The following is a 26599-nucleotide window of genomic DNA, read 5'->3' as shown; positions in this document are numbered from 1 at the left end:
CAGTTTGAGTGAATTTTGAGCGATCATCTTGTCGTAAAAAATGCACACAACGATTATCGCTCAAAATATATCCTTTGAGCAACAATCGTTGTGTCTAAATGGGCTTTAAGACAATTCGTCTAATTTTAACAAATGAATACAGAAACAAGAATACAGAAAGATTTGACAAAATCTAATGTAAAATCTATTTTAACAAAGATTTTTACTTGACACAAAAAAATGTAAGATTAGGGTGCATTTCACACAAGCGAGAATTAGCCCACAGAATGCACCCAAATCCGCAGCTGTGGAATTCCTCACAAAAATCTGTGGGTTTAATTGCATATTTTGATGTGGAATTGCAGGCAGGTATTAAGCAATTTTCAATCCTGCATCAAAATCCACACGTAGCCTGTGGATCTCAGTGCAGAATTTACTTCAGCTTGTGGTTCATCCTGCAGACTAATTCTGGCCCATGTGAAAGTACCTGAAGAGAGATAACATTGCTTACTTTGTTTAATGCTCCTGCACCAGTCAAAATAATATGCGAGTTTTCAACCTGAATTGTTCTTTGACCCAATCTTACTAAGTACGCTCCAATGCCAATTGCTCTGCAGGTCACCTAGGAAGAAAAAAAATCAAACGTAACAATCTTCACATGTAAAAAAGCAAAAGAAGAAACTTGAAAAAACTTATACAAGATGCATTTCTCCATTTTTCACAATGGTTCTATTGAGTATGCTTTTTGTTAAAAGCAGGAAGGAAAGCTTGGCTCAAAAAAAACCTCAATTTGCTGAAGAAAGAGGTTAGAGGAGATTCATGAAACCATACCCATAGCAACTAATCATAATGTAGCTTCCATATCCACTAGTGTTCTTGAAAAATGAAAGCTGCTTTGTAATTGGTTGCTATGGGCAACAAAGAGTTTTTGTTTTAGACAGTTTCATAAATCTGCTCCTTTATCTCCACAGTTTAATCTGTGCAGAGACATAGATTTAAGTTTTGTTGATACCATTCACTGTCTTAGGATGCCAAGAACATAGTATGTTAGGCTAAAAAAACAACATATGTCCATCTAGGTCAGCCTATTACTTCTCCAATGTTGATTCAAAGGAAGGTTAAGAACCTGAATGAAGAAGCCAATTTTCTCCATTAAAGATTTCAAGTCTGGCAATCAAGATAATTCATGGATCAACAACCCTTCTAAAGTAACAAGTGACTGCAACATGTAATATTTTTACACTCAAAAAAGGCATCCATGCCCCTCTTTAACTCTTTTATAGAATTCACCATCATCACGTCCTCAGGCAGAAAGTTCTATAGCCTCACTGCTTTTACAGTGAAGAACCACCTACTAGGTTGATGTAGAAACCACCTCTCCTCTAGATGTAGAGAATGCCCCTTTGTTACAGTCACAGTCCTGGGTATAAATAGATTGTGGGAGAAATCTGTGTTGTCTCCTGATATATTTATACATAGTTATCATGTCGCCCCTCACCCGTCTTTTCTCTGAAGTGAATAACCCTAATTTTGACAACCTCTAAGGGTATTATAGTCTGCCCATTCAATTTATTAATTTAGTTGCCTGTCTTTGAATCCCTTCAAGCTCTAATGTGTTCTTCTTGAGTACCAGTGCCCAGAACTGTACACAGGATTCCATGTGTGGTCTGCCCAGTCACTTGTAAAGAGAAATAACAATGTTCTCGTCACGTGCCCCGATACCTCTTTTAATGCATCCCATGATCCTATTTGCCTTGGCAGCTGCTGCCTGACACAGATTGCTCCAGTAAAGTTTACAGTTAATTAAAATCCCCAAGTCCTTTCTTCAAGTCAGTTTTGCCTAGTGGTTTCCCATTTAATGTATTATGCCTATTTGCATAATCTTACATTTATCAGTGTTAACGCTCATTTGCCACTTTTCTGTCCAAGCCCCCAACTTATTCAGATCCATTTGCAACTGCATTCTGTCATCTTGTGTGAATTACTTTACATAGCTTTGTACTATCTGCAAATATTAATATTTTAATGTGCAATCCTCCTACCAGGTGGCCATGCACCTACTTCACAGGTGATAGCACTGGATTGCGGTATTGGGCGAGTATAAAAAATATCTTGTTCACTAAGAGCACCATAATTACATTTATGGTGCTTTGGAGTCATAATAGATTCCCTTTAAAGGGGTTCTGTCAGAAAAAAAAATCATACTCACCGATGCCTTACGGGGCCGGTCACTGGGAGGCTGCTGCTCTTCTTCTTTCCCTCCGGCAGCTGTCTGATCGCAGGGCAGAAGCTGGAAAAGTTTCAGCTTCCACCCCTGCGCAGACCATGCCGGTCAGTGGTCGACGCGTCACAAGTGATGCAATGCCCACTGATTGGCCTGGCTTCATCCAACCTCTGCCGTCCTCGGAGAGTCGACGGCGAGTGCGCATGCATCCCCCTTCCCGGCGCACTTGTACACCCCCTGTGGACTCTCCGAGGAGGCAGAGGTTAGATATGACCAGCCAACCCCTCAAGTGCCAGGTAAACAGCAGAAGGAAGAACAAAAAGGGATTAGGTGAGTTAGCTTTGTTTTTTTCACTTTTTTCTTTTTACAGGTTACACTTTACAGGGATGCAGGGGAGTAAATATTTTTATTTTACTGACAGAACCCATTTTAAGTCTATTGGCCAGAAGTGGGTATGTTAACTTTCTTAAAAAGTACTGTGAGCAGCATAAAAATTCACAATTTTTGTGCGCAAAAGGCACACACCAAAATGTGGGACTTTTTTTTACAATTTTTCTTTGATAATCTTTCCTAATATGCTAGAGTTTATAGACTGTCAGAATAAGCTTAAATTATAAACATGTATCAAAATGGTTCATGGGCAAAAATTGCAATTAGTACAGCTCAGCTAATGAATTCCTTTCTGACATCTGACACATATATGGTAGATATCAGGTAGAAGAGTATGAAGCAGGCTCTTGAGCTGAGCTTGCTCCATACACAGTGGGTGCTGACTGTATAACAAAGCTGACACAGCGGAAGATAGCGTGAAACCGCTTCCCCGCCTACCGCGACTGCGTCATATGACGCGGCCGGACGCGTCATGTGACGTGGCCGGCGTGTCACATGACGCTGCAGCGCGTCCCGCCGAAGCGTCATGCGGGAGCGAGGACGCCGGATCCGCAGGTAAGTTCGGGGGTCTCTGGGGGGCGCCGTGACGGCGTTCAGCTACTGAACCCCAGTCGAAGCAAGGTATGCTGCATGGTCTGTTACGGACCCACTGGACCAACTCACTGGTTTAACGTAGGGGTTATCCTGACGGCCTCATTGTTGAACCGCTGGAGTCTCAGTGATGGTGTAACCACCAGGCAGCTGATAACAGGTGGCAGTCAGCAGGTACATGATGAGCATGCTGAGTTAAGCAGGTACAGAGGATGATGCTGAACTGGTACAGGAGACAGGCAGATGCAGTAGGACTAGTACAGGAAGCAGGAAGTTGCAGCAGCGATGGCAAGGGTAGCAGGTAGTTGCAGCAGCGCTGGCATGGGTAGCAGGTAGTTGCAGCAGTGCTGGCATGGGTAGCAGGTAGTTGCAGCAGCGCTGGTACAAATAGCAGGTAGTTGCAGCAGCATTGATGCAGGAAGCTGTCAGAAACAGCAGAGCTTGTACAGGAAACAGGTTAGAATGTACTCACACTAAGGTCCCAGCAGTGAATGATGGTCTCCAGCTCAGTTAAATAGAAGAGTAATGACTCATAATCTGCAGGTGAGCTGAAATACAGTGGGAAAGCTTAACTCCTGAACTCCTGGAGAAACCCAGGAGCCAAACCTAAACAGGAACATTAGAGCAACACCTAATATGGTCATTGTGGAAATTTGTCTAACTTCCCTGCTGTTTGTTGTCACATCTGGTATCTCAGCAATAACCTCCTACAGTGGACCAACTGACCCAACATTTGCCACGAGGATCAGCCACATAGAGCCTGCCTCAGTGTGATCTTCTATCGGATGTCTGGCCGTGGTTCATCCAGTCTTGGTACACTCCTGATATAGTGCATTCGGAACAGCCAACAAATGCTGGAAATAGTGGCAACACACTTCCGGGCACCAACAATCTGCCCCTGGTCAAAGTCAGGAGCAAACAGTAGTGTGGGCGTAGTTGGAAATCACAAATGTTTTTTATTTCAAATAGCTGGGTTTTTTTTAATGCAATTTTAGTCTGCATGATTGTAATACCGTAGCTGAAACACCTCAACACCTGCCTATTAATGCAGATTTAGAATGCAACATGGCAGCAACTCAATGCATAAAAGCATGCAGAAATAACTATTTTAACCCCTTAAAGAAAGCACAGACATCATATAGCGGGGTCCACAGTCAGCAGCTACTTCTATGTGCCACAATGGAGAACCCCTCTGTAAAAGCAGATCCTGCTCTGGAGGATTAGCCATGTCCCTGCATTATACAGCACAACATTCATTTGAGCAGCCAAGATCTATTGCTACATTTCCTTATTCAGTGGCCAAAATATGCAGCTTGTCATCTTTGATTCATTAGAAAATTGGTTTATTACATTAAAATAATGTGTGTAAAAGTATTTTAAATCATGTATGTGTTTCAGTTTTCACTTTTAGAATTATTTAACAAATGGCTAATTTTATTTTATATGGACATGTCCAGGGTTGTCAAACTCATTTTCACCAAGGGCCACATCAGCATTATGGTTGCCTTCAAAGAGACGTTTATAAGGGCTCATTCACACAGTTGTGTTTGTGCTCTGTATTACGTGCATATTTTGACAGCTTAATTCCCTTTTATTTGCACTGGGGTACTCAGACAAGCATTTTATGGATCAGGAAGGGTATGATTTCTCCTTAGGCCTTAGTCAGACGGGCGTTTTTAGCCGCGATTTGCGCATGCGCATGCGTCCGGCGATTTTATAAAACCATTGCTTTGCAATGGTATCGGACACATGAGCGTTTTTTATGCGCTCGTCCGATAAATTATAGAACAAAAAAATCGCAGATCGCACCTATCTGCGATCTGCGATTCCGGTTCTCTTCTCTATATGCGCTCAATGGGGCCGGCGGCAGCAGCGCCGACCCCATTGAGAACATATAGAAGACAAATCATTCTTCTCTGCCACAGCTGTAACAGCTGTGGCAGAGAAGAACGATGTTTGCCCATTGAATTTAATGGAGCGGCAATACAGCCGCTCCATTGAAAGCAATGGGCTGCCGGCGTGCGCGGGGTGAATTGTCGGGAAGGGGTTAAATATATAAGCCCTTCCCTGCAATTGATCCTAAAATGTGTTAAAATAAAAAAAATTGTATACTCACCTTTCCGCTGCAGCCGGAGTCCAGCCGCGGCCGCTGTCAGTTCTCCTGAACTGCTTCTCGGCACTATTCAGCCGGCGGGGCTTTAAAATCCCCGCCTGCTGAATGATCTGCCTCTGATTGGTCACAGCCCTGACCAATCAGAGGCTGAAAACACTGACACACCCATTCATGAATTCATGAATGGGTGAGTGACTGCTGCCTCTCAGCGCTGAGCCAATCAGGGGCAGGTCTGACTCACATCCATTCATGAATTCATGAATGGGTGTGAGTGAGGCATGCCTCTGATTGGCTCAGCACTGAGCCAATCAGGGGGCAGGTCTGACTCACACCCCCTTCACACCCACTGCAGGACGGCCGCGCGGAGCTCCGGCTTCCGGCAGAAGGTGAGTATACAATTTTTTTTTATTTTAACACATTTTAGGATCAATTGCAGGGAAGGGCTTATATATTTAAGCCCTTACCGACAATTCATCCCGGGCTCGCCCGCAGCGCATTGCTTTAAATGGAGCCAGCTCTATTGCCGTCTCCATTGAATGCAATGCGCTGGACAGCTTCGGCCCGTTTCTAATGAAACGCGGCTAGGAGCAGATTTTCGGACGATTTGGGGGCGACTTGCGCGCATCGGTCACGCGATTTGCGGATGCGCATCCGTCATGCGATCCGCAAATCTCGCGAAAAAACGCCCGTCTGACTAAGGCCTTATTGAGAACACCTAGAAGGTGTGGAAGGTGTGAGGAGACTTATAAGGTCATTCATGTTCTTATGAGAAATATGGAAATGTAAGATAGAACAATGCCTCCACAGCACCACCTATTGGAAGGCAGCATTCTTATCAATATTGGACTTTTTATCAAGCCTTATAACAATGACTGGGCATTATGATCCAAGGCCAGAATCTTCTCCAGAAGGAGAAAATAACAATGGAGAAGATTCTGACTTTGACTCATAATTCCAAGTCATTGTTACAAGGCTTGTTAACCACTGAACGCTCTAGGCCGTACATTTACGTCATAGAGATTCGGGGTTTGTATAGAGGGGGATCAGGATTTGATCCTGCTCCATACAATGCGGGTGCGGGCTGTTTCTTACAGCCGACAATGGCCCTCAGTAGTTAACCCTTTAAATGCCGACAATTCTGACAGCGGCATTTAAATGCCCTGACTGATGTTCAGGGGTTCAGAAAGCCCCCCCATAATGAGATAGCAGAATGCTGTTCGGTTGGGCATGACAGCTGGGGGCCTTCTGAAAGCCCCCAGGGTCATGCCTGACATATCGCAGTATAATGTAATTCTACGATATTACCTCATACTGCAGAGCGATCAAACCATCACAAGTTCTTGTCCCCTGTGGGGACTAAAAACATATAAATATCAGTTTAAGGACTCAGTCACACGGGCATTTGTAACGGATGTTTTTCCGCAACGTCAAAAAATTTGCACTAGATAGAACCAATGCTTTTCAATAGCAGCAGTCACATGTGCGAATTTTAAATGTGGAAAAATGCCTACGGCAAAAATTATAGGACACAACAATTCACAGAACGCATGTAACTGCGTTCTGCGGCAAACCGGTGTTCTGTACATGTGGCATCCAGGGGTTTAACCTTTGCGCCCAATGGGGCCAGCGGCAGCAGCTCCGACCCCATTGAGAACATATACTGAAGATCGTGATCCTCTGCCACAGCTGTCACAGTGTCAAGTATATATGGTATTTAGGTTCAAAATATTTTATTCGTTTTTATGAGAAAGAAATTAACAACTTATGGCATTAGGTGTTGTCCAATATTATTACGTTACCATCTTATAACAGTTTTACCTGACAATGCAATGAACTTAATAGATAATAATAAAAGAAAAAGGAAAAAATAAACAACCTTGTCTTGGTTTGCTTGCATTCGCTTGAACTTTCTGTGTTACCAACATTGGTTCTTAGTATATATGGTATTTAAACGTTTTTTTGGATTTTAACGGATTTGGAGCGTTAATGCCTTATTAACTAAATAATCTTACAGATCTAGTTGTTGTCTTATAATCTTATGGAAATATATTACGAAAAATTCTACAATGCTTAATGTTCAGTACTGCGCGGCGTAGACAAATACGCATTTGGTACATTATTTAGTACGTTTGAACACTCGTCATTATCGGAGAAAGTATATTATAACTCGGTATTATGCAAGCATCAGCATAAATAAATTACAGTATCATTTTCTATACATGTGACTAGTCCAGACTAATTTTGTAGGTCTAGTGGAAAAACAAGTATCCATATTGAAAGAGCTCTTATTTTTAGGTCCACTTACCCCCTATTTTTTAAAAACGGACAATTTTGATAGCAAACTAATAAACAGAATTCTGAAATACAAACCTTAACTAACTATTTTCAGTAATCACTTGTTATATAAAACATAAGTAACTGTATTACACAGAGATCGTGCAAAACGAAGAATAAAAACAGCAAATTCACAATAAGAACTATAAGAAGAAGATGCGACTTGAAACGATTGCATCAGACAAGGGGTGATCGGAAAAAAAACTGACTCTACCCATCGTAACAGACTATTCCCTCATCTTTATTAACACACAGTTATGAAACTTGATTTTTTGGACTTTTGACCACTGTTATAGGAATTCTGGCCCACAGTGTGGAGCTCAGAATTCAAGATGACACCCACTCCCTCTCTGACGCTGCCCCCTCTGCCAAGCACTGGCTGCATCCTCTGGGGAAAGTGAACAGCTGGTCCTTTTGTGTTCGAACATCATTGTGAGCTATAAAAAATAACGCGGTGGGCCAGATTTTGACACATGTGAGATAGGCAGACTAGTGTTGTCTGTTTATTAACAACATGGCTCTTGCTCTTCTGCCTCAAACTTAAAGGGATTTTTTGGGACTCCAATATTAATGATCTATTTTAAGTATCAGTGGAGGTGTACTGCTTGGGACCCCTACGGATCAGCTGCTTGAAGAGAAGACGGCACTTGGGTGAGCACCTTTTCTTAAGCCAATGACGTCAAGTTTATTTGTCATATTGCCTGAGAACAGCTCGGTCCCATTCAAGTGAACAGGATTGTGCTGCTATACCAGGCCCCCACACTGCAGACACCCACTGATCAGATATTGATGACCTATGGTAAGGTTAGATTATCAGTATTGGAGTCCTGCAAAACCCCTCTCCATATTTCTTTTTTCCTCCTACCTTTTAAAAAACACAACTCTTTTATTTATCTGTCTATCGATGTAACTGTTTGAGGACTTGTCTTGCGGGATGGGTTGTATTTTTCAATGGCACTATTTAATCTACCATATAATGTACTGAAAAACTTTTATAAAAATTTTATAAAAAGTGGAGAGAAATGGAAAAAAATCCTAAATGACATAACTTTATTCTATGGATTAGTAAGATTACTACGATACCAAATTTATATAGATTTTCTTTTTTTGCTGCACTACTTTAATTTTTTTCCAAAGATATTTAATTTTTCAAAATTGTTTTCTGCCATCCATCTTCTGATAGCTATAACTTTATTTTTCCATCGACATAGTTGTGTGAAGGCTCATTTTTTGCGGCATGTCTTGTAGTTTCTATTTTGGAGTACATACGGCATTTTGATCCCTTCTTATTAAATTTTTTTTGTAGACTGGGTGAGGAAAAAAGCGCATTCATGACATTGTTTGTTTTTTCTGACGAGGATCACCGTGTGGCGTAAATAAGGCCTTACTTTAACCCCATTACCCCATTAGTGACGGAGCTTTTTTGCTTTTTTCCATTTTCGTTTTTTTCCTCCTCCCATTTAAAAAATCGTAGCTCCATTATTTATCCATCAACGTCACTGTATGAGGGCTTGTTTTTTGTGGGATGAGTTGTATTTTTCAATTGTACTATTTATTGTACCTTATTATGTACTGAAAAACTTTTTAAAAATTTCAAGCGGAGAGAAATGGAAAAAAAACGACATTGCAGTCTTTCGCTGTGTCCTGTTACTACGGTGCACAAATTGCAACAAAAATGACCCAATAACTTTATTCTATGGGTGAGTACGATTACTATGATACCAAACTTATATAGTTTTTTTTTTTTTGCTGTACTACTTGTATTTTTTTTTAAGATATTTAATTTTTTTAAATTATTTTCTGTGTCCATTTTCTGCGCACAATAACTTTTTTAATTTTTCTGTCGACATAGCTATGTGACGGCTCATTTTGTTTGGTACGTCCGATCGTTTCCATTGGTACCATTTTCGCATATAATTGACTTTTTGATCGCTTTTTATTACATTTTTTCTCGGAGATAGGGCATTCTTTTTTTTTTTTTTTTCAGACCACGTTCACCGTGCAGGGTAAATAATACATTTGTTTGATAGATCAGACTTTTACGGTTGCAGCGATACCAAACACCTATTTTTGGTTTATTATTTGGGTTTTTTTTATTGCAAATATGGCAAAAGGGTTTTTTTTTAAAACTTTTATTACTTTTTTTTAACAATTACTAAAACTTTATTGATCTTATTTTTACACTTTCTTCTAGTCCTCCTAGAGGACTACAACCAGCAATGCTTTGATCGCTCCTGTAGTATGACGTAATGCTATAGCATTACGTCATACTGTTTTTTGACAGGCAGTCTATCAAGACACCCCACACCCCGATCTCACCATGGGGGGGGGCCGTATGGGACCCCCGCACATCGTTCGGGGGATTTAAATGCCGCTGTCAGAATTGACAGTGGCATTTAAAGGGTTAATAGCTATTGCCCGCGGGTGTCAGCTGTAACAAACAGCTGACGCCCACGCTGTATGGAGGGAGATAGCGGTGCTATCTCCCTCCATACACGTCCTGCAACATAAAAACACTAAAGGGCTGTCACCAAGGGGTTAATAGAACAGACAGCGATAACAAATATGTTTTTGGATTTTATTATTTAGATTCTATTATAAATCTGGCAAAAAAGGGTTATTTTAACTTTTATTACTTTTTATTTTTTAAATAATTAATAAAAGTTTTTTTAAAATAACAGGCGACAAGAACTTGCAATGGTTTGACTGTTCCTGCAGTATGATGTAATGCCATATCATTACAGTATACTGTGATTTGACAGGCAATCCATCGAGCCATCTCACAGGCATGGCTTGATAGGCAATCTGCAATAGCAGCCCTAAGGTTTTTCAGAAGGACCCTGGCTGCCATGGCAACCACACAACAGCCTGCTATCCCATCGCAGGGGGTAGTGCGGGATCCCTGAACATTAATGCCACTGTGAAAATTGGCAGCAGTATTTAAAGGGCTAACAGCTGCGATCATCGGCGCTGCTTATCTGTGCTGTTGCAGGTGGGTATCGTCTGTAAGAAATAGACGGTACCCACATTGTTTGGAGTGGGATCGACCCCCGATCCCCCTCTGCACAAACCTTGAACCTCTAGGACGTAAATGTACGCCCTGAAGCGTTAAGGAGTTAAAGGGTGAAAACACATTTTTCCATCCCTGCCCCTCTCACCTGATTGCCTGTCACACTTTGGAGCTCTTCTCTGTATATTGCAACCATTTCCATGTAGTGCAGCCTCCTGTCTGATGCTTATCAGGCATAATCTTAAGGCTAAGATTTTTTACTTTCAGTTTCACATAAATCCCATGATGCATTACCATAGCAGTAGCTGAGGCTATACCATTTTTGCCTGCTGAGGGGACAGTTTAACCATCATCTGTCAGAGTATTTCTTTCTTAATTTCATCAATGCTTGTATTTTGTAACTGTGCCATTCTGATTAATACTGCATTCTTGAAAATATTTTATTTTAAGACTACTATGAGTAACCTTAGACCTCTGGTGTTTCAAGAAGTTGCTAAAGAACACCTGCTCAAAGCTTGGTTCCACACTTTTTTTGTACATATTTTTTATTTTTCGATTATGGTAGAAAGGGAAGGGGTTACAGCAAAGGTAAAATAAAATCGGTGAATAATCACATTGTAAAACAATCAATCTTGTACATAACGGGAACCATGACAGCTCTGTTGAAAATGCAATGTAATACATCAGATAGAGGAATATCAAATTGCAAAAAATAAACATTAATATAGTGCAATCAATTTAAGAAATGAAGGAAGCTCAAATATTAGGGGGCATCAACCAATTGTGGTCATGGACCGGAGTCTCCGCATGTGAAAGATAGCCAGGCGTTCCACAGATTTGTGAATTTCTCTAAATCTCCTTCTCATCTAGCTCTGACCCTCACGAAGGAGCAGATAGTGTTCACCTCGTTACACCATTCAAGGATGAAGGGTATTGTGCTATCTCTCCAGTGTCTTTTGGATCTCTTTCCAGAAAGGTCGTAGGACAAGGCATGAAAACCAAATATGAGTGTATGAACCTATACCATCTGAGCATCTACAGCATAGAGAGGAGTGGTCTGGGTCTATTTCATTGAGTTAAGCTGGGGTTTTATACCACCTTGAGATGATTTTGTAATTTAATTCTTGGAACCTGGTGGAAGAGGAGGACGAATGTGACCTAGCTATGATGTCTTTAATCTCATCTGTAGTAAAGGTGGTGTTTAATTCAGACTCCCAACGTGGGATAAAGGGAGGTTGTTGTTTATTCTGCATCAGGGCTCTATAGATTTTAGATATTGGGCTCTTAACGGGTCGGAGATTCCAAAATAATTTGTGGAATAATAGATTCTGATCTGTATCTATGATATCTGGAGAGTGCATCAGAACTGAATCCCTAATAATCTGTCTGTCTTCGCTTTTGAATTAAGTATCTCCCAGGTGATTAACAAACTGTAAATCCTGGGGTACAGACTTGTCCTTAATGAGGTAGCGGCACTGTAGTGCCTTTAAGTGGGGGTCTCTCATAATTTTCTGCTTAAGCATTCTAAATTTGTTAGGGATTAATGTAAGAAATAGAGTGTAGTTGCTGATCCGAGGTACTAGTTTATGCTTTTTGTTTGATTTATGCATAAACTTAACCCCTTAGTGACCGAGCCTGTTTGCGCCTTAATGACCAGGCCAAATTTTGCAAATCTGACATGTGTCACTTTAACATGGAAAAACACCAGAAAGGTTTTGCATAGCCAATCGATTCTGACATTGTTTTTTCACCACATGTTGTACTTCATTTAGGCGGAAAAAATAGACCGATAGAATTTGTGTTTATTTATTAAAAGCGCCAAAATTGGGAACATTTTTAAAAAAACGTCATTTTTTCACATTTCCAACTGTAATATCTTAAATATGTGCAAGCATAATATAGAAAATTTTGCTAAGATATATATTTCCACCCGTTAACTTTATTTTGGGCGCACATTGGAAAAACTTTCGTTTTGTTTTTTTTAAACCATTTAGGAGACGTACAAATTTAACATTACTTTTTAGCATTTTGAGGAACAGTTTGTTTTCCTACACCAAGCCAAAATTGGAAAGGCTCATGAGTGTCAGAATAATAGATACCCCCACAAATGACCCCATTAATAAAACTACACCCCTTAGTGTATTCACTGAGGGGTGTCATGAGTATTTTGACCCCGCAGTTTTTTTTAAGGAATTAATTCAATTTAGAGGAGAAAAAGTAAAATTTCATATTTTTGCAAATCTATCATTTTAAAGACAAATTTTTTTCCTATAGTTTACATGAAAATGAGGATTTACACCCCAAAATATCCATTGGATAGCACCGATCGCAATGCTGGGAGGGAGTCACTGCAGCCCGGGATGACAGCTCCATGCTGTCGGCTACCTGCGGGCACCGACAGCGTGGAGCTCTCACGTCCATAGCCCACGGGGCTTTATTCTCTGCAGGACGTATGTTTTTACGTCCTCAGAGAATAAAGCCCACTTGGGCAGGACGTAAAAAGACTATGGCCCGGTCGTTAAGGGGTTAAGGTTAACTGAGTGAAAGGGTTTTGGATCCCCTTCAGATTAACTTTGTTATATGGGGTGGAGCAGAGCGATAGTTTCTGATCATTGTTTAGTGAAAGAAGTTCCAGCTCCACCCAAAGCTTAGGGCTTGTTTGGCGGGTCAGGTCTACCATATGGTTCAGGTGAGATGCAATCCAATATAATTCAAAGTCTGGAAGCCCTTTGCCACCACACCTTTTTGTTTTGATAAGCATTGCACGATTAACCCTATGTCCTTTCCCCTGCCAGATAAACTTTGCTATAAGGTGTTTTAATTATCTACTTTTGATTTAAAAAAAATAGATAACTGGAAACTCTCAGCCATAGATGGCAATACACCTGACAAACTGTATTTTCTCAGAATACATAATTAATTTTCATAAGTAAGTGAAACGACAGATGTACATATCTGATGCTTTAACAGATTCATGTGAAAGATGAAGTGGGTCCACAATGGTTGCTTACCTTTTGCAAATTCTTGTCTGAAATTTTTAGCTTTTGACCTCATGTTAATTAAAAACATCCAGATGTTGATCATATGGTATGGGAAAATTCCAATGTTATACAAGGCCCTCACATTCTATGTTGGTCATTTATTGATAAGGAAAACTATAAATTATGCCCTTTGTCACTATAAAATCTAGAGTCCTTTTGATCACACCATGTCTCTGTGTGATATTTTAACACCTCTCTAAACAGCTCTTGACTGTATGCAGAATGATCCCAGAGAGATGACCGGTCTTTGTGAGCAGTAACTTATCCACTTTGACACATTACCTTCTATATTCACCTGAATAAACTATAGACCATAAGTATACAGTCAGGAGGATGAGCTATGATTACCTCTATTATAACTGTATGATAGGAGATGTGTGACCATCATCAGTAATTGGGGTATGAATGTCTGTGTCTCCCTCTTTGCATTGTCTGTGGTATGGATCATGTAATAGCATCACACAAACTAAGAATTTGACTAGAAAATAAATACAGAACTCCAAGCAGATCTGAGCTGGTCAGAATTAAGATGACATGACCATCTGAGGAAGAAGAGGCCAGGAGTTTAGACAGAAAGAAGTAGCTAACCAAGGTAACATTAGCTCACTTATATATTGGGGAAATTGCTACAAAATAAATGAATAAAAAAAGTTACTAGAGTGGCCTTTAAGGATTTATATGAGCGGAGAATTTGCCTGCGGTAAAGAGTGCCAATCAAGAAAGCATGACAACCGGCACTCATTTACTGCTGTTCACAGATGGCAAATGATCGGCTTTATGGGGGCAAACAATTGTTAATGCAATAATTTTTTCCACTACAGCTGTCACTGGTTAGCCGTACATCTCTCTATTCATATGGAGAATTATACAGCTAACTAGCAAGCATTTTTATGCTTGCATAAACGAGCAGATAAGCCGACAGATGAGCGATTGCTTGTTTGTCCGATGATCTTTTGCACATTCAAATGGGCTGATTATTAAAGAAACAAACATTTGGGCTTTAATTACTAAATGTAACTAAAGGGGTAATCTGACCAGAATTATTTTTAACCTATCCAGTGAATAGGTGATAGATAAATGCTGGATTAATGAGGGTCTGAGTGCTATTTTAGGCTGTTTCTGTCAGTTCCATTGGTTTTCCCCATGGTCTGTCACCCACCATTCTAGCATTTATAAACTATCCAGTAAATAGTTGATGAAGTACTCTGGCCAAAATACGTGTTTATATAGATATGAAATACAGAAACCAACAAATATGCAATGAGTTGATGCTTATAATTACCAGATTAATGGTGATGACTTCTTCATAAGCCAGAGACGTTTCTCCAGCAACCATGCCGGACCCTCGAAGGTTCTCCACTCCAAGACCTTCCTCTTTGCCAATTATGTCTGTTATCTTGTATCTGATAAGCAAGTTAGAAAAATGACTAAGGACTTAGACTAATAGAATCAGTACATCTTCTTTATCTCTGAACTATATTTGCTGATCAGCATGTCTGGCACCAACCATAGGAGGAGGAATTGTAAAAAAAAGTGTGGCGCGCCCATTAATTTTAATATGAGTGAAACCAGCACTTTGATTTCGTCCTCTGACCACCGATAACGACTTTCGCACAGACAGCAGGCTGGACAAACAGCTGATAGATGAGGATCCTGAGCGGCAGATCCCCATCAATCAGCTACTAATGAGTTATTCAGAGGATAGATCATTAGTAGTAAAAGGCTAGAAAATCCCTTTAATTCTAATAGCACATACTATAAAAAGGAAAGAAAGCCAATAACCACGGTCGTCTTTCCTAAGGAAACCCATTCAGCTGTAGTTTACAGGGGAGGACTAAATGGAACCAAATATACTACTGCTTGTCACCAACGATAATGTTGCCCCCCTTACTTTATGATGTCTGTCAACACATTTCAGAATTAGTGGGAGAAAAATCTGAACAAAATACTTCTCTAAGGCTAGGTCTACACAGCAACTGCAGCTATAACATAAATCATGTGGCTAAAGATTTCACTATAGCCTTCTTACATTGCTTCCCAACTTAAGCTGCCACAACCACAACCACAAGATATCCAAATCTCATGGATTCCTTTCAACTGTTGGATCATGGATGTGACTGCTTGCAACTTACAACACGACCGGGTTCACTTAGATTTAGATGCAATGTATCAAAGGCATAGTGCATGAGCTGGGCCAAAGTCATTGTGTATCCTAATAGACAAAGTTATTTCTTTGAAGAGGTTTACAAATATGCTGAGCTTAAATGTATCTTTAATATAATGCTTGATAGCTATCTAATAGGTTTCCCAAGGAACCATACATTTAAACTTAAGGCCCATTTACACGCAACGATTGTCGTTGGAATGAACAAACAAATTAATTACTTTTTTTGCTTTCAAATGCTGAGCTTTAACACGAAAAGACAATTATCTTTTGAAATTGTTTGAAATCTTCTTCATTTGCCTCATTAGGTAAACACTTAGGGTGGTCGCAGGGTATATGGGGAAAACATTTTCTTGCGATATCTTTTGGGGGACTCTCCTAAAAGTTGCCAATTGGTAAGAAAATGAGGTTCCCAAAGTTTCAGATCAGTTGGACAACTTTAACCCGTGCCTCATCAACCTTGAACTTATGATTTTAGGGCACTTGTGTTAAAAAAAAAAAAACACAGTTCTTCTATAATATGAAAACTATTTGTCCTAGAAATCTGATCATGGTCTCATTTTATTGATAATGTTCTTGCTTACAAATATTACTACAACCACTTTTTGGGTGTGACTCATAGATTTGAAGATATTACGCAATTTTCAGGGCCTTGCGTGTTCCAAGTCTCCGAATGAATGGTATGTTGAATATGAGTTGAGGCCTTACTTTCCTTGTCGCAGACTACTTGTTGTTCTTAGGGAAGGGACCCTTTCTAAAAGGACAAAGGGAACAAGCCTACCAGATATCTTCCAATCTGCTCTTGGGGTGGGGACTTGTGTGGTGAATGGCAGGAAGCGCAGTCAATATTTGAATTTTAAGTGGTAAACTAAATTGTTTTTTTTTTTACAATTTTGACTTTGAGTGAAAATGGATTCCGAACCTTCGTCTTCCAAAGCAGCAGCTAGCATGAGTTTAAGGCATAAAGACAAGATTTGTTTGATGGGGTATGCATCTCATCAAATTACTGGTAGTAAGTTACCATCAAATTTTCAAGTGTTGCAAAGTTTGTTTTATAATAACACCAAGGAAAACTGTGAGCATCAAAGAAGCTTCAAGACTTACTATCCGAGAAGTATTAATTTTCTGGGAGAAATCTAAGATTCCAACAAGACACTTAAAAGATTGTGTTGCAAAGCTTGAAAAACTTTATGAACAGTGGAGAAAACTGCAAAAAAAGCTTGTAGATATTACGTATCAGGTCAGACATGGGTCCTCCTTGATAGAGATTCCATTGGGGCGAGATTCCGACAGTTCTATAGTGACCTCTATAATACCAGGTTCCAACATTCCCAGAGTGAACTGAATGATTTTCTGTCCAACACTCCATTTCCAACTCTTACTCCAGATCAAAAAACATTTATGGATGCCCCATTCACATTGGCAGAACTGTCAGAAGCACTTTCCGACATGACTAAAGGAAAGTCCCCCAGCCCAGATGGCCGCCCAGTAGAAGTGTATTTTAAATATAAAGATATACTACTTCCAATCCTTTTGGCTACATGTAATGGGGCCTATGACAAGGGATCTCTGCTATCATTTTATGAAGCAACAATCATACTCCTGCTAAAACCGGACAAAGATCCCCTTGATTGCGGCTCATATAGGCCTATATCCCTCTTGAATATAGATTATAAATCATTGACTAACATGTTAGCTAATCGCCTTAATTCCATTATCCTAGCTTTAATACACCCAGACCAAACAGGTTTCATGCCTGGGAAATCCACTCGGGAAAACCTATGGAGGGTACAGGTAGAGGCGCAGATAGGAGAGGCCACAAATACAAACTGGGCTCTGGCTTCCCGAGACTCCACAAAAGCATTTGACTATTGAATGGCCATTTCTACTCAAAGTACTACGAGAGTTTGGTTTTGGCGATATTTTTGTTAACTGGGTTTCAATGCTTTATAAATCACCCCAGGCATTTGTATCGGTAAATAGCTCCTGCTCTCCATACTTCCAGCTACATAGGTGAACAAGGCAGGGCTGTCCTCTATCCCCCATCCTTTTTGCCTTGGCTATAGAACGTCTGGCCATAATGCTTTAGAGGAGTCCATTGGTTGAGGGTGTGGTCATAGGGAGCGCGAGGATTGAGTGGCACGATACGCTGACGACCTCATGTTATTCATGTTGACCCACTAACCTCTCTTAGGCATGCCAGAGAACTTATAAATTAATATGGAGGCTTTTCGGGTCTCCATATTAACTGGGCAAAACCTGCCTTGATGCCTCTCTCTAGAACGAGCCCGTTATGTAATAATGACTCACAATGCGGTCTGCAGATTACTGATGCCTTTAAATATCTGGGAGTACAGATCTGAATTAAGTCTGGACAGTCCTTAGATTTGAATGTATACCCTCTGATAGACTTATTTAAAACCAAGTTCAAAACCTGGGGATCCTTGCAGATTTCGGTGGCTGGGTGTATCAACTTAATAAAGATGAAAGTTTTGCCAAAATGCCTCCATGTCCAGCAACGCACCACAGTAGTAATACCTTCACGATTTTTCAGGTCAATGAACTTGCTCATGACATCTTTCATATGGGGAAGTTCCCGTCCGAAACCAGAAATTTCCACTCTTCGGAGAGGAAGGCAGGAGGCTGGGACTGCTCTACCAGACTTGCTCCTATATTACATTGCTAGCCAATTGGTCCACTTAAGATGCTGGTTGAGAGATGACCCGCTGTCTAATTCGGAGTCACATTTAGCTCATTTCCTAAAAATCTCTAATTTGTGCCCGCTGTTGGAGTTTCCCTACTCACTAACTTGTAAAACGCTCCCAATACATAAACTGGCCTATAATGTATGGTGACAATCCAAATCAATCAATAAATTTACCGATATTGTGGCTGGTATTCCCTTATTGCATAACACTGGCCTACCAGAGCTGCTTCCCCTGCAGGACGCCTCCGGGTGGGAAAATTATGTTATACAAACTCTGGATGATTTGTACACTTCTAACACATTCTCCTCCTTTGAACGACTACAAGCTAAATACAAACTTCCTCGTACCCATTTCTTCATGTTCCTACAAGTCAGACATGCACTACAGACACAATTCCCATCTCCTAGACCTTCTATATCACACTACCCCCTGATAGGTATACTACGCTCCCAAGGTCCACAGGGCCTCATATCCACATTGTACCCCCACCTAATCACATCGAAAACCTCTCACAATACTACCCCCGCCCTGCTGAAATGGAAAACTCTCATCATCTAAGTGCATTAGATGCCCACACGACTTTGCTGATTTTTGGCACATGATTTGTGGGAGTCTCTAGTTATTTGGGGCTTCTGGAGAGAGGTCACGGACCTTCTCTCTGAGGTTTTGGAAATCCCTGTCCCTACTAGCCATGAAATATGTCTCTTTGGCATATTCAATGAGGAGACTTGACAGCACCATCTTAGAATATTCTTAAGAGAGGTACTTTTTTTTAGCTAGGAAAGTAATAGCATTGCATTGGATGGATCATAGGAACCCCTCAGTGTCAATGTGGCGGACATCAGTCAATTTCGTTAGTCCATATAATTATATAGTTTATAAAGAGCGCAGATGCCAAGGAAAATTTGATAAGGTTTGGGGTCTATGGTGAGCTTCCCCACTAACTTCCTACCCTCCATGTTTACTCTCATCTTCCATTTCAATAATTCACGCCCCCATTAACAAGCACATTTCAGGGCTGGAACCAGACGCCTACTGACAATAGGTCTAAACTCCTTCTCTTTTCCTTTGTGTAAAGTCTTATGCTTTGGGGTGAATTGCCCTCTTTGTCATATGATCTCAGCTGAACGGTAATCTGTCATCTGCCTTTAGATGTACTACAATGCTACAAAAGATGTTGTAATTTATTTACTTTTCAATAAAAGAAAGAACTTCAAGTGCAGCTCAAAATGAAATGGTGGAAGCCTTAAAGTCAACCCTTGATGACCTTTTTGACATTGCTTATCAGAAGGCACTCATCAATACTACTAAAGTAGACAGGACGTGTTTGTTACTCCACAGACAAAAAGGACGTCCTGGCTGCATGGGAAGAGTTGACTTGAAATTTGTGTGAGTAGAAAAATGGAGAGAAGAGAGGAAATGAGCACAGATTGCAAGATTGGAAAAATCACAAGTAGGTGTGTTTGCTCTCTTATTAATATTTCCTTTCCACCTTTTTAATCTGTACTTTAACAACACGTATTTGAGATATTTTTAATTGAATGTTGTTTTATTAGAGGGGATATACTAATAGGTTATTTTTGCGGTTTTTATTTTTCAGGCGACAAAGAAGTAGACTAATAAAATAGCAAAATTGTGGCAGCAATGGAAGATGCAAAAGAGTAAACAATACAAAAAAACTTTATTCCTCCATAAAAAGTCACCAACAGCAGCGACGTTTACCTATGGGTTGCAGTCCAAACCCTTTTTGTGGTGTGCATTTGCTATTCTTATTGAACTATTGAGGTGTGCAGTTTCTCCGCTTTTTTTTTTGCTGCTGACCACTACTTAAAAGAAGTAGAGAAGACTTTTTTCTAAGCAGCTCATCAGAAGACCAGGAGCTGATACAAGATGAATTTGAGGACATCCTAGGAACACATCAGGAAGAGGAGCCAAATGCAAAGAAAATATAGTACTCTTGAGGAAGTAAAGAAATTATTACCAAAAAGTTATTATTGTTGGATAGATGTAATATTTTAGACAAGGACGCAGTGCAAATTATATCAGCTACTGCAGAGGCATTAGGTGAAAGTGTAGACATTTTAACATTAAGTAGGAGTACAGTATGACTTTGTGGACAACATTTTCGACAGGAAATGGCCCAGCTAATTAAAAGTAGGTTTTGTTCCAGATATTTTGAATAGAGAAAGTGTAGAGAAGCTAGCTATTATTAGCTGTGGGGAAGAAGATCAATTGATAGGAGTACCTCAGCTTGAAAATAGTATGGGGATCACTCAAGCAAAAGCTGTATTCTTTTAAGTAGAAGAGAGGGGGACAGTTGGAAAAATTGAGGTGATGTGTTTTGATACCACTGTTGTAAACACAGGTCGCACCAAAGGAACATGTTCTATTAGAACAAATGTTTGGTAAAAATCTTTTATACCTGGCATGTCAGCACCATATTTTAGAAGTCTTGTTAAAGGCAGTGTTCAGTTGCAAAATTGGCTCTACCATCGGCCCTCAGCCCAATATTTTTAAAAAGTTTCAAGCTAAGTGGTCTAAGATAGACAGAAGAAAATACAAAAGTGGTATTGAGGATAAATATAGTAAAAACAAAATAAAGAGATTTCAAGCTTTCTTTTAGAACAACCAAAACAGAAGCAGCCCAGGGATGACTATAAAGAATTTCTCAAATTAGGTTTAATGTTTTTGGAATCTACTACTGAAGAAGAAATTTCTTTCAGGGTACCTGGTGCCATTCATCATGCTAGGTGGATGGCCAAAGCCATTTATTCACTAAAAATGTATATTTTTAAGGATAAGTTTCCTTTGATTGATGTGAAAAAGAATGGAATAGGCCAAATTTGTTTATTTCTTACTAATATTTACGAGAGAGATTGGTTTAACCCCTTCAGTGGCACACCCAGAAATTTCAGGGACAAGCTCCACTACCCATAGTGATATAGTCTGGACGATTTTCGGGCTGTGTTTCACTATGGGACCTGCAGAGCACAATGCCGTAAGCTGTGGCATTGTGCTTTGCCTGCACAGTCTTACAGAGAACAGTGCAGGACTTTAAAAAAAGAAGCAGGAAGATAGAACTGATCTGCCGGTATCTTCCCACTTGTTTTTTTTTAAACTCCTGCACTGCTTTGTTTACAGGTTGCCACGGAGACCACGGCTTGTCAGAAGCCGGGCGATGGTCTCCCTGGCAGGGAGAGCTGGTGCTCGGCTGTCACAGGACAGCCGGGCACCAGCTTACACAGCAGAGAACGGAGAAAACCTCAGATCTCTGCTGTTTAACCCTTTACATGCCGCTGTCTATGCGACCGCAGTATTTAAAGGGCTGTCACCATTGGACCCCTGCAATGTGATCAGGGGGTCCCGATGGGTCTCTGTGGCACCCGGAGGCTTGAATACAGCCTCTGGGTCTGCCAGCTTAGGCTATGACGCTAAAACTCTGATACCAAACTTGTATAGTTCTTTTTTTTTTTGCTGTAGTACTTGTATTTTTTTTTCAAAGACATTTACTTTTAGAAATTATTTTCTGCTACATCTCCTGCGCGCAATATTTTTTTATTTTTCCGCCAACGTAGTTGTGCGAGGGCTCTTTTATTTGTGGGATGTCCTGTAGTTTACATTAGTACCAATTCGGAATACATATGACTTTCTGATCGCTTTAATTGCATTTTTTCTGGGTCGCGCCACGATCTCTCTTCATAAATACCCCGACGCTGCGAGACATAAATGTACGTCCTGGAGAGGGTAGAGGTTAATCTGCAGGGTGCACGGCATGGGGAAAAAATAAATTAAAACGTGGCAAAAATAGCTATTTTAGCCTATCTCACCATACAAAAAACGGAATAGAAAGTGATCGAAATGCTGCAGAGATCAACAAATGGTACTAATAGAAAGTACAATTCATCCTGCAAAATAAAAACCCTTACATAGCTCCGTTGATAAAAAAAATTAAATGCTAGGGGTCTTTGAATGCAGCATAAAAAATAATTTTTTATTTTTTTTTCTAAACTGTGAAAAAGTAGTGAAAAAGAAAAAAACTATTACAATTTGGTATTGGCATAATCGTAGTGGTCTGTAGAATTACATTATCTATACTGCTCAGAGAATGCATTGAAAAATAAATATAAAGAACATGGCAGAATTACAGATTTTGTTAATATTGCCCCTAGAAAAAATGAAATAAAAAGTGATCAAAATTTTACATGTTCCTAAAAATGAAACAAATGAAGACTAGAGTTTATCTCGCAAAAAACAATCCCTTCTAGAGCTCTGGCAATGGAAAAATAAAATTAATACGGCTCTTGGAATGTGACGACACAAAAGCAAACCTTTTAGAAATTTTTTTTAAATGTACAAAAATAGCAAGACATACAAAAACTGTATAAACTTGGTATCGCCGGAATCGTGTTGCCTCAGAGAATAATGTTATCACATTATTTATTCTGCACGCTGAACGCCATAAAAATGGAATCCAAAAAACAAATGGCAGAATAAATTTTTTTCCCCCAATCTCCCTACATTTTTTTTTACAAAAGTTAAGCAATACATTATATATACCCAAAAAGTATGCCATCACAAAATACAACTTGTCCAGCAAAAAACAAGCCCTCATATGGCTGTGTCAATGGAAAAATGAAAAAGTTATGGCTCTTGGAACGCGACTGTAAAATTAGTTGAAATTAAGTGATCAGTCCATTTACAAAACCTGCCCTGGTAGGTCAGAGGGTGGTAAGAAACCCGCCACCGAAGGGGTTAAAGGGGTTTTAAAAGAACAAGTTCTCTCCTATTCACAGAATACGGGATAACTTGCTGATTAGTGGTGGTCTCAATCTTGAGAGCCATGCTGATTTTGAAAAAAGGACTTTCGCTGTCCTCTCACTACAGGAGTTGCTTCTTCCCCAGCAGTGACATCGCTATGAATGGAGCAATGGCCGAGTATGCGCACATTGCGCAGTCAGAGCTCTATCCATTTTAATGGAAGGGACAGAAATATCGAGCTAGTAAGACCCCTCTTTGACCAGCAAGTTATCCCCTATTTTTCCTTGCCTCCAAGACCTCATATCAGAGAAGGGGTCATATATTAATATGTAACTTGATCCAAAAATGTAAACTTTTGGATTGAAGGTGTGTTTATTTTTTGCAAAACTATCTGTGCATGCTGCAAACAGATTTATGTTCAAAATCATATGTATGTCATTATGTGTTCAAAACTGAATTCTGCATAATAATCTGGAACAACATATTTTAATTTGAAAATATACATAAAACCATTATCATTATCAGTTTTTCCACTTGTAATAACATCCACATTGTAATGTAAAAAAAAGTCCTTGCATATACAAAAAAATGTAATGTGCATAATAATTTGGAACATAGTGAATGTACAAGTATTTCCTATTTGTAAAGTTCAGAAACTTGTAGCTCATATTGTATAGATGTACAAAGTGTATTTACCGTGACTCTCCTTCGTCTTCCACATGCTCACAATGAACAGAGTTCAGGGCACTGACTTTCTTGTAGTCTTGAGGTGTTAAATATAAATATTTATATCCCTATAAAAAAAGGTACATTTTGCTTAAATAGACTAGTTAGGGTTCAACATTAGCATTATGAGTAGATTTTGAACTCAATTGCATTTTGTGCACTTGCGGTTTTCTATTTTTTCAGTTTTTAATTTTTAATACATGTCAGTGAAAATACACAATGTTATTTAGACTCTCATAAATGAAAACTGAAGGAGGATGTACTTTATTTTTCTCATGTTTCAGTTTAAGCTTTTCCCTTTCAATACAAATACCTAGGATCGCTTTCTCATCTTGGAAGGTCCAAGTCCTGGAACCACTGTTGTTTTTCTCTGTGCCACAACATTCTAGGTCACCGAATTTGCAGGGAGCTGTAGCCAGCTCACTGCAGTTTCCTGTAGAGTGGGTGGTTGGGGACACCACTGTGTAGAGAAAAACAGTCAAGGGGAGCACTAAAACTGTGCTGTGGCCTATTCAATCCCAGGTTCAGTGGTGATTTCTGGGAGTTGGATCTCCACTACAGCATATTAGTCTGGATTTCAAGATGTTAAGGTCACAGATAAATTCCTCTATGAGATACAATTGCATCCGCAAAGTATTACAAAGTTGTATAACGCTCATCTACAAAATTAAGTGCATTTTACTTGCATAAAACTGGAAAACCCCATTAAACTCTTAAATATATTTTTATTTTTACTCTACACTTAAAGGGGTTGCGCAGCTGCAAACTATTGATGGCTTACTGGCAGGGTAGGCCATCAATAGTAGATCAGTGGGGCTCCTCCACCCAAGAACCCCACTGATCAGCTGTTCTTTGCGCTGGTCCAGCTTTGTCTGACAGCCAAGGACATGATCGGGTTATCCTTGATTGCAGGAGCAGAATCTTTAATACCGCGCTGAACTTCTGCTATCGGCGGGGATTAATGCGCCGTAAATTTACCATGCTTGACCCTTAAGGGTCAAAGAGAAAATGTCTAGAAGCAGGAAAATATATTTTCCTCAGCATTTCTAATGCATTTTTAGGGTAAATTGCTAATTCAATAATATTTACCCAAAAATGTATCCTTCTAACTCTAGTGCAAAGCAATGCCAAATCTGTGAATATTGTGAAACAAATAGGGGGACATTTATAAAACCTTTTACGCCAGTTTCTGGCAAAAAAAAAGTTGCATATTTTTGCGCAAGTGGGGATATGTGCAAAAGCTTAGGACTTCTTGCTGTCTGTGCCACTGACCACCACTTTTTTTAAAAAAGGGGCATGGTTGCCCCAGACCGACACATGTAACGCAGAAATCTGGTATAAATTATGCTAAAAATGAATGCCAGATCGGAGCTGGCGTAAATTTCAGCCAAACAAACTATACTAAGAACAATGCAGTTAACCTTCCAACGTGCCTCCAGGAAGCTGGCAAAACACGTTGGGAGGCTAACTGCAGTGTTTTTAGCACAGTTTGTATATCTACATTTTGTCCTCTGCCATGACTTCTTGTTTAATGATTCCCCTAATACTGACAAGGAAGTTTGGTTAATATGTAACTTAAGGCAGTTTTTCACCTGCGGTGGGCTGCTTTCACATGACCGTATATTGGCTCGGTTTTCACGCCGAGCCGATATACGTCGTCCTCATGTGCAGAGGGGGGAGGATGGAAGAGCCAGGAGCAGGAACTGAGCTCCCGCCCCCTCTCCGCCCCTCTGCACTATTTGCAATGGGGAGAGGCGGAACGGGGATGGGGCTAATTCTCGGAACTTAGCCCCACCCCCGTCCCACCCCCTTTAATGGCAAATAGTGTAGAGGGGCGGAGAGGAGGCAGAGAGGGAATGCAGCCTAAGGCCTTAGTCAGACGGGCGTTTTTTCGCGCGATTTGCGGATCGCATGACGGATGCGCATCCGCAAATCGCATGACCGGTGCCCGAAAATCGCCCGAAAATCTGCTCCTAGCCGCGTTTCATTAGAAACGGGCCGGAGCTGTCCAGATCCTTTGTACTTGATTGCGATCATACATTTCAGGCAATTTCCTTCACTAAGGAGGGAATTTGAGTCTTTCACTCATGTCCCTGGGAAAATAGTGCAAATCTGTACTCTCATATGGGTGATTTACCTAATGAGTGTTTATTTGCTTCAGGCGGCTTGCATTCTGGATTGTTAACCTTTAGCAAGTGAATTTAAATTTCTATGTAAGAAAGGTTATATTTTAGGGAACTTGGTATAGGAGTAAGGTAATTGCTTTTCCTTTTTTTAGTTAGTTCTGTGCGAATTTTCATAAGAATCTGCACACAGATTTAGCCTTAGTCTATGGGGTAAATCCATGTGTGGTAGTTTGAAGCAATCACCAAGACTTGACTCATAAATTCTTTTTTTTTTTTTGCACCAAGTGAACAACACCACAGATTTTCATAGCATTCAATAGAAAGCTAAAATGGTACAGATTTTTGTCACGAATTTGGGGGAGGAACCTGTGCCTAAACAACTGTGAAAGGACCCTGTGTGAACAAGATCTAACTGTGTGGCTCTTATCTAAGTTT

The 26599-nt window shown here is 40.1% G+C and overlaps 1 protein-coding gene across 1 annotated transcript in view; it reads right to left on the bottom strand.

Annotated features, from left to right (window-relative positions):
- Nucleotides 1-26599, bottom strand: part of ACACA (acetyl-CoA carboxylase alpha) — an 856108-nt gene that overhangs the window by 311609 nt on the left and 517900 nt on the right. Inside the window, exons 42-44 of the mRNA XM_066609221.1 lie at nt 24009-24106; nt 14965-15085; nt 491-601 (exon numbers count right to left, since the gene is read on the bottom strand). Coding sequence (XP_066465318.1) covers nt 491-601; nt 14965-15085; nt 24009-24106 — 330 coding nt within the window. The remainder of the gene's footprint in view (nt 1-490; nt 602-14964; nt 15086-24008; nt 24107-26599) is intronic.

Source organism: Eleutherodactylus coqui, chromosome 1, assembly GCF_035609145.1.
Source record: "Eleutherodactylus coqui strain aEleCoq1 chromosome 1, aEleCoq1.hap1, whole genome shotgun sequence".
Classification (NCBI taxonomy): Eukaryota; Metazoa; Chordata; class Amphibia; order Anura; family Eleutherodactylidae; genus Eleutherodactylus; species Eleutherodactylus coqui.
Note: the sequence above shows the minus strand (reverse complement) of the source record. Positions and strands in the feature narration are given on the sequence as shown.